The sequence below is a fragment of the Anguilla anguilla genome, chromosome 19, assembly GCF_013347855.1.
Source record: "Anguilla anguilla isolate fAngAng1 chromosome 19, fAngAng1.pri, whole genome shotgun sequence".
Taxonomy (NCBI): domain Eukaryota; kingdom Metazoa; phylum Chordata; class Actinopteri; order Anguilliformes; family Anguillidae; genus Anguilla; species Anguilla anguilla.
In genome coordinates this window covers 14,827,963-14,839,986 of record NC_049219.1, presented here as the reverse complement: position 1 = coordinate 14,839,986, position 12,024 = coordinate 14,827,963, and the positions used below count along the sequence as shown (strand labels likewise).

General features: G+C 48.6%; 1 protein-coding gene and 1 long non-coding RNA gene across 3 annotated transcripts in view; one reads left to right on the top strand and one right to left on the bottom strand.

Annotated features, from left to right (window-relative positions):
• LOC118219078 (phenylalanine-4-hydroxylase-like) overlaps positions 1 to 6,038 on the top strand; it is a 9,756-nt gene extending 3,718 nt beyond the window's left edge. Inside the window, exons 3-13 of the mRNA XM_035401938.1 lie at positions 1,334 to 1,517; positions 1,840 to 1,928; positions 2,191 to 2,258; positions 2,351 to 2,547; positions 2,760 to 2,895; positions 3,151 to 3,220; positions 3,732 to 3,788; positions 3,886 to 3,981; positions 4,251 to 4,384; positions 4,577 to 4,692; positions 4,977 to 6,038. Coding sequence (XP_035257829.1) covers positions 1,334 to 1,517; positions 1,840 to 1,928; positions 2,191 to 2,258; positions 2,351 to 2,547; positions 2,760 to 2,895; positions 3,151 to 3,220; positions 3,732 to 3,788; positions 3,886 to 3,981; positions 4,251 to 4,384; positions 4,577 to 4,692; positions 4,977 to 5,020 — 1,191 coding nt within the window. The 3' untranslated portion in view covers positions 5,021 to 6,038. The remainder of the gene's footprint in view (positions 1 to 1,333; positions 1,518 to 1,839; positions 1,929 to 2,190; positions 2,259 to 2,350; positions 2,548 to 2,759; positions 2,896 to 3,150; positions 3,221 to 3,731; positions 3,789 to 3,885; positions 3,982 to 4,250; positions 4,385 to 4,576; positions 4,693 to 4,976) is intronic.
• Positions 1 to 10,701, bottom strand: part of LOC118219090 — a 12,545-nt gene extending 1,844 nt beyond the window's left edge. The window contains exons 1-6 of one of the 2 annotated variants that reach the window (XR_004763653.1): positions 9,277 to 10,701; positions 8,665 to 8,732; positions 7,201 to 7,341; positions 3,819 to 3,912; positions 2,626 to 2,914; positions 1,706 to 1,926 (exon numbers count right to left, since the gene is read on the bottom strand). This is a non-coding gene — a long non-coding RNA (uncharacterized LOC118219090). The remainder of the gene's footprint in view (positions 1 to 1,705; positions 1,927 to 2,625; positions 2,915 to 3,818; positions 3,913 to 7,200; positions 7,342 to 8,664; positions 8,733 to 9,276) is intronic. The other variant, XR_004763651.1, reaches the window with a different exon arrangement.
• Positions 10,702 to 12,024: the final 1,323 nt, after the last annotated feature.

Sequence of the window (12,024 nt, the reverse complement as noted above, 5' to 3'; positions counted from 1 at the left end):
CTGTATGGCTGTGTGGCAGGATGCCCCGTAGAGGTGTGTGAGTGTGTGAGTGTGCGTGTGCGTGTGTGTGCGCGTGTGCGTGTGCGTGTGCGTGTGCGTGTGTGAGTGTGAGTGTGTGAGTGTGTGAGTGAGTGAGTGATGGAGTTAGGGCATTTCTCTGTGTTTAGGTTCTGCATGTGTTTGGTGTTTGGGCAGTTAGTGCTCAGGGGTTGAAGGTCATGCATATCCCTCCCAGATCAATACCAGGTATCTGCCAAACGAGTTCTTCACACAACTGCTGAGAACATGAAAGACTGGGTTCGCTGGGCCTATGAGCTTCCACCATCTCAGTCCACCCCTATCCCCCCCAAAAAAGCCCGTCACACCCCAGGCCCCCACCCTCCCCCTAAAGCAGACACACATTCCCAGCCCCAGCCCTGCCACGCATATGGGCTCCCGCTCCAGTTGGGAGGGGTCGGGGTTAAGCGGGTGCAGAGTGCCACGTTCTGCACGCGCTCTGTTCGGTCAACCAATCAGAGGAGAGATCTCTCTGCTCTGCTCTGCTGTCCTGCAGACTTATTTAATTTTACACATTTTTTTTTTGTCACCAATAGTGGAAAAATTGGGAATATTGTGACACGTTCCACCGCTTCTTGTGGGGAAAAAAAGATTCCGTGGGAATGGCAGGAGATTCCAGAATCTCCCATCATCCCTCTCACAACGTCTCTCGTTCCTAAATCCAGCAGAGTTACGCAGGCCGACTGCCGCAGACTGTGAGCCCCCCTCCCAGCTTGCAGGCCCAGAGAGCAGCCTGAACCAGCCACATCCACGCAAGTGGACACAGTCCTCACCCTCACCAATAGCATGGCCTCATATGCCAGACTCCTCCCCTTATTATACTCCGTATCACAGACCTGTACACAATCTGCCGGGATGCAGAGAAATGTGTCTGGATAACACTGTTCTGTAAGCACTGCCATGTGGTACTGATAACCAAGGGCCAACTGGGCAATGAGCTCCAGATGGAATGCGGTCATGTGACCTCCCACAATGCACCACCCACTCAAAGGGCCTATGGAGATGAGGGACGGCTTCACTCCCTCTCATCGTTTACGACGGCGAGGGTGGAATCTCACGCTGGGCCCCTGTTTTAAACTGAGATGTGGAACCACTCAGCGACTGGCGAGAACGTAACCGTCTCTGGCGCCCTCAAGTGGCGATGGAAGCAAAAACAGACAAAAAGAAAGATGTAAGACATTAGAAAAACAGACAGTCCTCAGAGGCATAACAAGAGGGGATGTAGGGGACAGTTCATGTGAAATGACTGAACATTAACTCTCTGCTTTCTGTGCAGGAAAAGGGCATAACCCTGATGCACATCGAGTCGCGCCCGTCCGGCATGAACAAGGAGGAGTACGAGTTCTTCGTCAGCGTGGACACGGCCTGCACGCAGGCCCTGCAGGACGTCATCAGCGGCCTCCGAGCGCAGATCAGCGGGCAGGTCCACGAGCTGTCCCGCAGCAAGCAGGGGGACAAAGGTGTGTGTGTGTGTGTGTGTGTGTGTGTGTGTGTGTGTGCGTGTGTGTGTAAGACCATCAGCCAATCTAGGATTGTCACTTGCCCAGAGAGCAGAGGGTGGTTTGCTGAAACAGGGAAAGGAAACACACAAGAGAAGGGCTGAGGCCCCTCCTAAACCAAGCTTTACCCCGGATAAAGGTGGACTCACCCCATCAGCAGAGACTGCCCTTCCCCCACCGCCAATCCAGTATTTACGGATGTGATGTCATTCTGCAGGTACTCAGTGATGTCCTGATTGGTTGCCAATGACGTCATCTGTGCCTCTGTTCTCTGTCTCCACAGTCCCTTGGTTTCCAAAGGAAATTCAGGAGCTGGACCGCTTTGCCAACCAGATCCTGAGCTATGGGTCCGAGCTGGACTCAGACCATCCTGTAAGGAGGAGAAAACGTTCATGTTACCACCTAATTGATTTGTGAACAGGTCAAAGGTCAAGGGCCTTTGTGAGCATTCCATGTGTTTTTCAGAGCTGCCTCTGGTCTCTGAATGCCTCGTTAGCACTTAATGTCAAATGTGATGCATTGTGTGTGTGTGTGTGTGTGTGTGTGTGTGTGTGTGTGTCTAATGTGGACTGCACAGCTCAAATGCACACATCCTGAGATCTGCTTTTGATTGCTTTTGTCTTTGAACCTTCAGGGCTTCACAGACCAGGTGTACAGAGCCAGGAGGAAGGAATTTGCCGACATCGCCTACAACTACAGACAGTAACTATCGCCCCGGGATCGCGCCCCTCTCTGTCCCTGCGAGCGACTCCGGTAAGCGCGGGCCCTAACTCGACTCGTCTCTTGGCCTCCAGCGGGCAGCCCATCCCGGCGGTGGAGTACACGGAGGACGAGAAGAAGACGTGGGGGGTGGTGTTCCGGGAGCTGAAGACCCTGTACCCCACGCACGCCTGCCGCGAGCACAACCGCGTCTTCCCCCTGCTGGAGAAGTACTGCGGCTACAGGCAGGACAACATCCCCCAGCTGGAGGACATCTCCCGCTTCCTCAAGTGTGAGAGAGGCTTGCGCTTGTGTGTGTGTGTGTGTGTGTGTGTGTGTGTGTGTGGGTGGGAGGGGGGGGGGGGGTTACCCTGGAAACCAAATGAACTACTGGCTGTTGAAGGCATGTGTGCAGTTTGACAGGAATATACACTTTCTCTCTCCCTCGCTGGCTTGCTTGCTTGCCCCTCTCTCTCCTCGCTCGCCCCTCTCTCTCTCCCTCAGCCTGTACGGGGTTTCGGCTGCGTCCCGTGGCCGGGCTGCTCTCCTCCCGGGACTTCCTGGCGGGGCTGGCGTTCCGCGTCTTCCACTCCACGCAGTACATCCGCCACGGGTCCAGGCCCATGTACACCCCTGAGCCGTGAGTACCGCCATCCTGACTGAGGGGGCAAGGCATCGTGGGTAAAGACACACCTACTATGACTACTGCTTAGTCAGTAAACACAGAGGCAGAGACAGAGACATAGAGAGAGAGATTAGACTGGCCAGTAGGATCCATATTTAATTTTATGAGTAGTGAGTTCATTTCTGTTATCTTAATGGATGTAGGAACATAGCCTGACAACAATGAAGAAAAAAGTCCAGAATTGAAAACTAAAGCTCTCTGTGTCCACAGGGACATCTGCCACGAGCTGCTGGGACACGTGCCTCTGTTCGCCGACCCCGGCTTCGCCCACTTCTCACAGGTACAGGCGTTTAATGACCGAATTTTCACTGGGGGACGAATGGGACAGGCTACCATGGAAACCATCGCCTCCCACTGCGGGACCCACGCAACAGTCAACCCTCAACCCTCAGGACAGCGCACGCGCTCACAAACACATCAGCAATACTTGCGGTCTGGAAGTCTGCAGTTTCTAAGCCATGAAAAATACTCCAGCTCTATATGCCAGTGGTCTGTGGAACTGCTGGGATGCACTCAAAACGTGTTAAAAAATAGTTTAGTTCTTACATTGACTCACAAATAAATGTGGTCTTTGTTTTCTGAACAGGATTTTGCAACAAAACTGCCAACAAAAACTGCCAAAAACTGCCAAAACTGACTGTCCAAACTTTGTTTGTGAAGAAGAAAACAAACGCTTGCATTAACTTTGAAAATGCTGATTGAGTCCAGGACTCAGTATCTGGAAAACATTTTCAGTGGAATAAAAATAAATAAATAAATAACTTTGTTGGATTTTTTTTTGTTCTGGGCAGGAAATTGGCCTGGCATCCCTGGGGGCCCCAGATGACTTTATTGAAAAACTGGCGACTGTGAGTATGAGAGAGAAACTACTCCATTACCTTCAGTGGTGTAAAGTCATCCTCCGTCCCCTCCTGATGATGCGTTTCCTTTCCCCCGGGCCTGCAGGTGTACTGGTTCACTGTGGAGTTCGGCCTGTGTAAGCAGGGGTCAGAGGTCAGGGCCTATGGAGCTGGTTTGCTGTCATCCTTTGGAGAGCTGCAGGTAAGAGTGAACGCTCTTGTTCTATGGTATTTCACGGATGGCAGTCTGTTTCAGCTGTACGGGTGTGACATGCGCTCTGGGAGTCTACTTCAGGTGCCTCTCTGTTGTGCATAAGTCTGTCCCAGCTGTGTCTCTTGTGCATGGGTGTGCCACAGGTGTGCGTCTGGTGGGTATAGGTGTGTCTAGAATGTATGGAGATGTCTCAGGTGTGTGCAAGGCTGTGTCACAGGTGTGGGAGTGTAGCTCAGCTGGGTGTTCCCTCCTCACAGTACTGCCTGACGGACAAGCCCAACATCCTGCCGTTCGACCCGGAGAAGACCAGCGCGCAGAAGTACCCAATCACAGAGTTCCAGCCCGTTTACTTTGTGGCAGAGAGCTTTGAGGACGCCAAAGAAAAAGTCAGGTAGCGTGACGGTGACCTTTTCACAGGTCCCCTTTAGGAGCACTCCCACGCCACTGTGTGAATATTCGGTCTCCCTCAAAAAGGGCGCTCTGGGACGGAACAACTTTTGGAAATAACTTAGTGTTTTTTAAGATGGGGTGGGGTGGGGCAGGGCTGACCTAACTGCGGTGTTCCCCTGGTTCCTCTCCCCAGGCGGTTCTCCGCCACCATCCCCCGGCCTTTCTCCGTGCGCTACAACCCCTACACCCAGAGCATCGAGGTCCTGGACAGCACGCAGCAGCTGCGCAACCTGGCCAAGAGCATCAGCGGTACGTCTGCACTGCGCCCGCTGAAAACAAACCAGGGCCTCGCTCACGACACAGTGCATGCCAGTTAACTCACAGTACTGAAGCTGACCCGAACACCATAACCCACGCACAGCTAATAGACAAAACATAAAAAACAAGAGTTTCACAAGCCATTTAAAGAGCTAATTTTTTTTTAAATCATTGAAATCCAAAAACAGTGTAGTGTGGGCCACAAAAAGTGTCCAGGTGCACGCTTTCTCAAAGTCACAAAAAGTGATTTTACACTTGTCTCTGGCCCATTTCAGGGGACATGGGGATCCTGTGTGACGCCCTGCAGAAGATGGAATAAGGAGGATCTGGGAGGAAGACTCTCGCCGATCTGGGAGGAAGAATTCCCTTCAGCTGCCGGCCCCAGGCCTCTTGCCTCTGTACACCTCAGCAAACTGCAGTTTTCTCAGGATGTGTTATCCTTCATTTCTTATTGTGCGCAGTCACATATCCAGTGTTAGTTCAACTCTGACTGAGCACAGATGAGTCCAATCAGAGCCACATGTACTCTGTAAGATGTAACTCTTAAAGATGTGACACTGAACATTTTACTGTGTGTACACCTTAATTTGATATTAATCAATGTAACTGGAGAGGCACACATTTAAACAAACAAAACCACAAATCTCATTATGCAATTCAGGGTATTAAATGAAACACCTGTTTGTAATCTATGCTACCTTTTTGAACATGCATGCATAGTTATTATGACAATGTAGTTATACTGCATAATATGTTTTTGCAAGAATATTTCGTTGGCTGATATTTGTTTTGTAAGAAAGAACCAAAATGTTTCAGAGGGAATACTAACAATATTTGCATTGTATTCTAAGTCTCTAAAATATTTTTGAAATATGCATAGTTTCAAATGGGATGAGTGAAAATTAGCCAGTCTCTTCAGTGTGAGAGAGAACGGCTCGTTCACAAACAGAAATAACTTGCAAAAACGTGCCCATGTTTATATCGCGACTATTTCCTCTCAACCATTGCAGGTACTTTATTACATTTGAAATACCAGGCAAATATCAAGAATATATTTTGCAACCAGGAAGCACTTATTAATAAATCACTTTTTTATATTTTACACAGAAAATGAACTGTTAACCAAAGAGGGCTGGACATGAAATGTATATTTTATTACACATCTTTATACAAAATGAAGATTGCAATGAAAATGGTTTGAATTGTCTTTACCTCCCGTAGAAGATGCACGTACTCTATTACAAATTGCCAATAATCTTTTCTTTATCTGAGCCAATTCGATGTCTTCAAAATGTTGTATAGAAAATGCATCTGAAATAAAGTTGTGGGAGCTCTCAGCTGTGAGGGATTTATTTTCCTGTGTGTGTGTGTGTGTGTGTTAGAGAGAGAGTGTGTATGTGCGATACAGAGAGATAAATTGTGTATGTGAGGTATGTGTGAGACAGGGAGAGAGGCAACATGAGTGTCTATATTTGTCATGCCAATAAAGCACTTTGAAATTTCAAATTTGAGAGAGAGAAAGAGAGAGAGGAGAGGGAGAGAGAAAGGAGAGAGAGAGTGAGTGAGTGTGTGTGTGTGTGTGAGAGAGAGAGAGAGAGAGAGTGAGTGAGTGAGTGAGTGAGTGAGTGTGTGTGTGTGTGTGTGTGAGAGAGAGAGAGAGAGAGAGAGAGAGAGATTGGCAGATACAGCAAACTGGATGTTCCACTGAACCTTTCCAAACCAGATATTTCCAAATGGGAAATTCTTGGAAATAATTTGTCTTTATGTGTAATAAAGCAAATGGATGAAGCTAATTATGAGTTATTAAAATATCATGTTTTGTCTGTAGGCACTTATCTGAGCCAGAACGTGGGCAGTGACGCCTCAAACGATTCTACAGTTTCTTTTTTGAGGATGACTGCATATGTGAAACGGCTGCATTATGTGTGACCGCTGAATCACCTATAGCCTATAGTTTTACATTTTATTTCCCCAGATAAACGCAGGTTTGTGCAGGAGGTCTTGAGTGTTGTAAATGTATGGTTTCCCACAAACTCTGCAGCCCACCAGATCCAGGGCGGGGAATCCCTGGGTTACAATCTCAATGGAGTCTGCAGTATTGATGTGGACATTGAGTTACTGGGACCAAGTGGCCACAGTTGTGTCAAATTTTACAGTAAAAAAGCAGATACGTAGTAGTATGGGTGTGCTGTAGGGGTAGGATTGCCAGTGATTAAGGCACACCCTAAGAAACTAATAGTATGTAACTAATTCAGACACACATACAGTATATGCAGTTATGGTTTCTGTGTTTGTACGTCAGCATATTTTACCACCAGATGGCGGTCTTTGGTTGTCCATTGGTATTGATAACACAAGATGAGGTTAATATTCAATTTGCGAATTCACATTTCTCAACATATACATTAGTGGTGAGCGGTACTCAGTAGCCTACTATACAGAACCCAAATACCAATTTCACCTCCACACCTGGTAAAAGCCGTGATAACGAATGCTCACATCATCATAGATCAGGTCAAACTCCTGGGCCAGACATGCTCAGGTCTCAGGCCTGGGGTCTCATTTGAAGAGCCGGCCTGGGGAAAAGGTAGTGGCCCAATCTCGCTGCTCCGCTGGTTCTCGTCGGGCCCACCGTGTGCCCTAACGGAAAGACGGAACTGTTCACAATTCGGCTGCAATTTGCACAGCAGGCATTTTTGCACGAGCTGTGACCAAACACTAGGGGTTCTGGAGGCCAGAGTAGTCTTTCCCCTGCTTAGAATGGACACGCTTCCAGAAACCTCCAATGGCCGACCGCCCCCCCGCCCCCCCGCCCCCCACCCCCCGCCGCCGTCCATCCCCCTGGCCTGCCAGAGCTCTTGCAGTAGCTTCCTGGAAGCATCGACAAGCGGTTCTCTGATTGGATGCCAAGGACAAGCGAGAGCAAACACAGGCCGCAGGCTGCGTCCGCCAGACCGACTGGCCTGCAATTCCCCCGGGCACCCCCAGGAGGCGCTGCAACACACCCTGTGTGGCTCTGAACCTGCTGAACTTTGCCTGAAGAGACCTGCATCCTCGCTGACGTCATGGGGGGGGGGGAGATTGGGCTCCCACAGCGCTGCGCTGTGGTCTGGGCGCTTCTGAGAGGAACAAGCAGCTCCAAACACTGGTTTCACAAGTCCTTCCTGCCCCCCCCTTCCCCCCGCCTGCCCTACCCCCCTCTACCCCCCCACTGCCAAAGATTCATTAGCCGGTCCATTCAGACCATAGTAGCTGGACTATAAGCAAATATTGTTCTGTCTGTAGCTACAGGAAGCTTCCTATCCGTATCTGCAGTTAAACACTGACTTATCAGTGTCGATGTTGAATGAGCGGAATCTATGGTAAATAGCGCGGAGTCCATCGAGCGCCCTGCAGGATTAGATAAAGCCACGGAACCACATCATTTACCAATTACTGAGTCAGCTGTATGCAGTTTATAATGGCTGAGTTACACTTGGAGAAAATGCCATTAGGGCTGTATCTGCCATAAATACTGAATTAACTAAATCTACAGTATATAGTCTAGAAAATGTATCTATATCCACCGCCAGAGACACACACACACACATATATATATATATATATATATATATATACAATATGTACACAAAACATTGCTTTGGTGTTTTCTATAGTCAATACTGTTGTTAAAAGCACATGGGCAGAGTTAAAATCAAGTGAGCTACATCTATAGTAAATATAGAATAATCTATACCTAAGATAAATACTGAATAATTTATATCATAAATCAGAATATTTATATAATTTAAGTCTCAAACACAAAGGTTTCTGTGTTTCATTGTATTTTCAGCAATCATGATACAGAACTGCCTCTGGAGTGGTGAAAGCTCTCAGATGTGATTACCTGTGAGACAGGTGACAGTATGCGTGTGTGTGTGCGTCTCCATGGATACAGGTGTGCACAGGTGTGAGGAAACGTACCGGCGTTTCCCCCGGAGCCACTGTCGTTTGCTCTGTAGACACTACCCAGGGAGCTGGACTCGGAGGCCCTGTAGTGAAGAAGGGGAGAGGCCCTTAGAGGCCCTGTGGACCCGCAGTAGCCCTCCCGGGCTGCGTCCCCGTGCGGAGCCGGGGGTGTGGGGGGGGCAGGGGGGAACCAGACTCCTGGAGCTGGGCCGGGCCGCGGTGGTTTCGGCTGGAGGGCCGACCCCCTCATTATGCTCCAGGCATTTGTTTTGGAGCGCCCGCTGCTGCGGCAGGGCTGGGCCGAGACGCCGGGAGCTCCGGGACTCCACAGCGGCTCCGCTGAGCTCACACAACCTCAGCACTGTTATTCTAACCTCCCTCTTCCCTCGCTCTCTCCCACTCCTCCGCCTCCCCTCTTCCCTCGCTCTCTCCCACTCCTCCGCCTCCCCTCTTCCCTCGCTCTCTCCCACTCCTCCGCCTCCCCTTTCTTTATTAGCTTTTCTCTATCTCTCTCTCTCTCTTTCTGTGTTCTTCTCTCGTCTCCTCAGTTGCTTTGTTTTTTTGCATTTTTTTGCATTCATAGTTCATATCATTCATATCTCCATGGTTTCTCGTAGCTGCTCTTACCTTGTTCTGTCCATCTTGTTGAATTCTGCTCCGCAAACATGCAGGATATCCGGTCCAAGTACATCATTTCCCAGCATTCTCCTTGGCTTTCATTCATTTTTTTCCCCCCCTATCACTTCCAAACATTCTGTGTCTGTTAGTGCAAGATAAACTGCAACACGTCCACATTTCTCTCCCTTGTTCTCTGAACAAAAATGCTGACTTTCATTACTGCCCATGGCTGGAAACCAGAGATTGGCTTCAACGCCCTTAATTGGTTAATTAAGGGTATTGAAAACATGTGTTTGAGTTTCACACTTCTCTGCTGAAACAGACTTGTTTCATTTGTTTTCTCTTCCAACTCTGCATGTCTCACAAGTGGTTTAGTTTTAATGACCAGGTGTCTACCCCTTCAGCATTTCACAAGCCTTACTGATTTCTTCATTTAATCAGTACAAAACGCACCCTTTCAAAGGGAATAATTGGTCACAGCTCACAGCAAAAATGAAAGCGTAGTTCTCTAAGGACTCATTTTTTAAAAATTAAAAGTCCTTAAATTAACAGACAATATTCATTCTTTACTATCTGTTTCTCACATAATATGGGATTAAGTGGGTAAAGCATCCCTCATTAGACATCTAAGCAAAAACAATTAGCAGCTCTTTAGGGTTCAGGAATTGTAATTAAGTTTAGGCTGAAAACCTGCATTCATGGGGATGCTGAGGGCAAGGGTTTAAAACCCCGGTACAGAGAGTCCTTTTTCACTAGTTACTAGTCCTCTGTAGTACTGACACTTTGCTTATGAGCAGTGAATATCCTGCAATATAAACTGCCCTTACACTCTGCAGGACTGACCCTTGTCCACAATTTACTTTATCCAGTGATTAGCGTTCATAGCCTCCCTGTTTAGTAGGCTACTCAGAAACGCAGTGTTGGTGCTATGCGTGTATGGTCCTGTTTAAAGAACATCCCTATAATAACTGCTCTACAAACAGGGACCAAAATCATTTTCATCTCTTTCCCTTGTTGGCACCTCTGAAAAGGAGAGGACTCTGTTGAGACCGCACTTCGCCTCAGGGGACAGGAGCCAGACAACAGCTCACCTCCTTCCTCGAGAGACAGTTCCTGAGGGTACGATGCGTCACCAGAGCGCTTCCCTCTGATTGGCCGAGCCCGTGGGGGTTGGGGGCTGGGGCGGCAGGCTTCCTTCGGTTGCCTGGAGAGAGCAGACCACAGTTTCCAGGAACAATGCAGCCGAAGAGAAAGAGAGAGAGACTCTCTCCAAGGAAAACATGGCACTGACATCATAGGCCCCCGAAGCCCACAGCCGAGCCAGCACGATCTCCCGTCACAATCAGCACTCTGTGAATTTCCACTACGGGGGGGAGGAGGGAGGGGCAGGGAGAGAGGAAACAGAGAGGGGGGAGACAGAGATGAGAAAGAGGACAAAAGAGAGATAGAGAGAGAGAGAGACATAGAGAGGGATATGGAGGGATATGATCATGCTGAGAGGCATGCTGATCCCTGTGTTACCCCACGCCCCCCCCCCCCCCCAAAAAAAAGTTCAGCCCCTCGTATTCTACCCATGTCACCACCATTCTGGCAGCTCTGACCAAAAACAGAGCTAATGGAAGCCCAACATGGCAAAGCCAGCGGTATTACAACACAGTCAGGCTCCAAGCTTCAGCAGCTTTAACAGCGAGATATAATGGTCAGGAATCCATCCTTCTACTGTACTGTTCTTTCAATGATGCGCACTGAGCTCTTCGTGTGGACAGAGCACAGCCTGTGGGAACAGATTCCTAGCTGCTAGCGGCTGCGCTAACCTGCTAACCTCCGACTTGCAGACATTTCACCTGCATTGTGACATCACAATGAGGAGCATTTCTCCTCCACGAGTTTATGTGGCCCATACAGAGGCTGACATAGGCACGTGTAATCCGTTAAATCACGCGTATCTGAGCCCAATGTGGTTCTGTACGGGACACACAAACCCTGGATCATGTGTTTCGGGCCAGTCAGCGAAAGCAAACATTCAGTAGTAATAAAAAAAAAAAAAAAAGGATCTTCCAGCTTCTCCTTAGCTCTCTAACAAACCATGGAGAGAGAAAAAAAACTGTGAAAGCGGAGAGCACTAAGGCAGACCACAAGGTCGTTATAAAGACAACGGTGCACCCAATCAGCAAAAGCCCAGAGCATCCATTTCCTAGCCAGGTCCAGGAACCGAGTGTGTCCTCATATGACCTGATCTCAGAAAACAACAGAACTCTCCCAGGCAGAGGACCCGCAGAGGATCGTTTCTCCAAAAATCCACTGCACACCTACTTTAAAAACCATTGTAAACTGTTTTACATTAATAAAAGATCTGCTCAATCTGCATAACCGAACAGACTCGTGTTAAAAATCTTAACATCCTGACATCTCGCAGGAAGACAGTGCTATGTGTAACAATGGCAGTTTCCCACAGTGATAAAGTATTGAGCAGGTCTCTGAATCAGACGGTAGCATGTGTCAGCACAAGAGAGCAACAATACTGAACTTCCTATATGTGGTGCACTGCCCAGCTCTGAAGAGAAACACCAGTTGATAAAATACAGTTCTGTTACTGTTGGCTGAACACCGTGAAATTTTTTTCCAGTCACCTACTCACATTGCTTTTTAACGGTGGTGTACCCCAGGGGCCAGGGTGAGGCTCAAACGATAATGGATTTGACTTGGATCCAATCACTCAGGCAGGACGTGAATGGGCGAAAGGGGGAGGACATATCA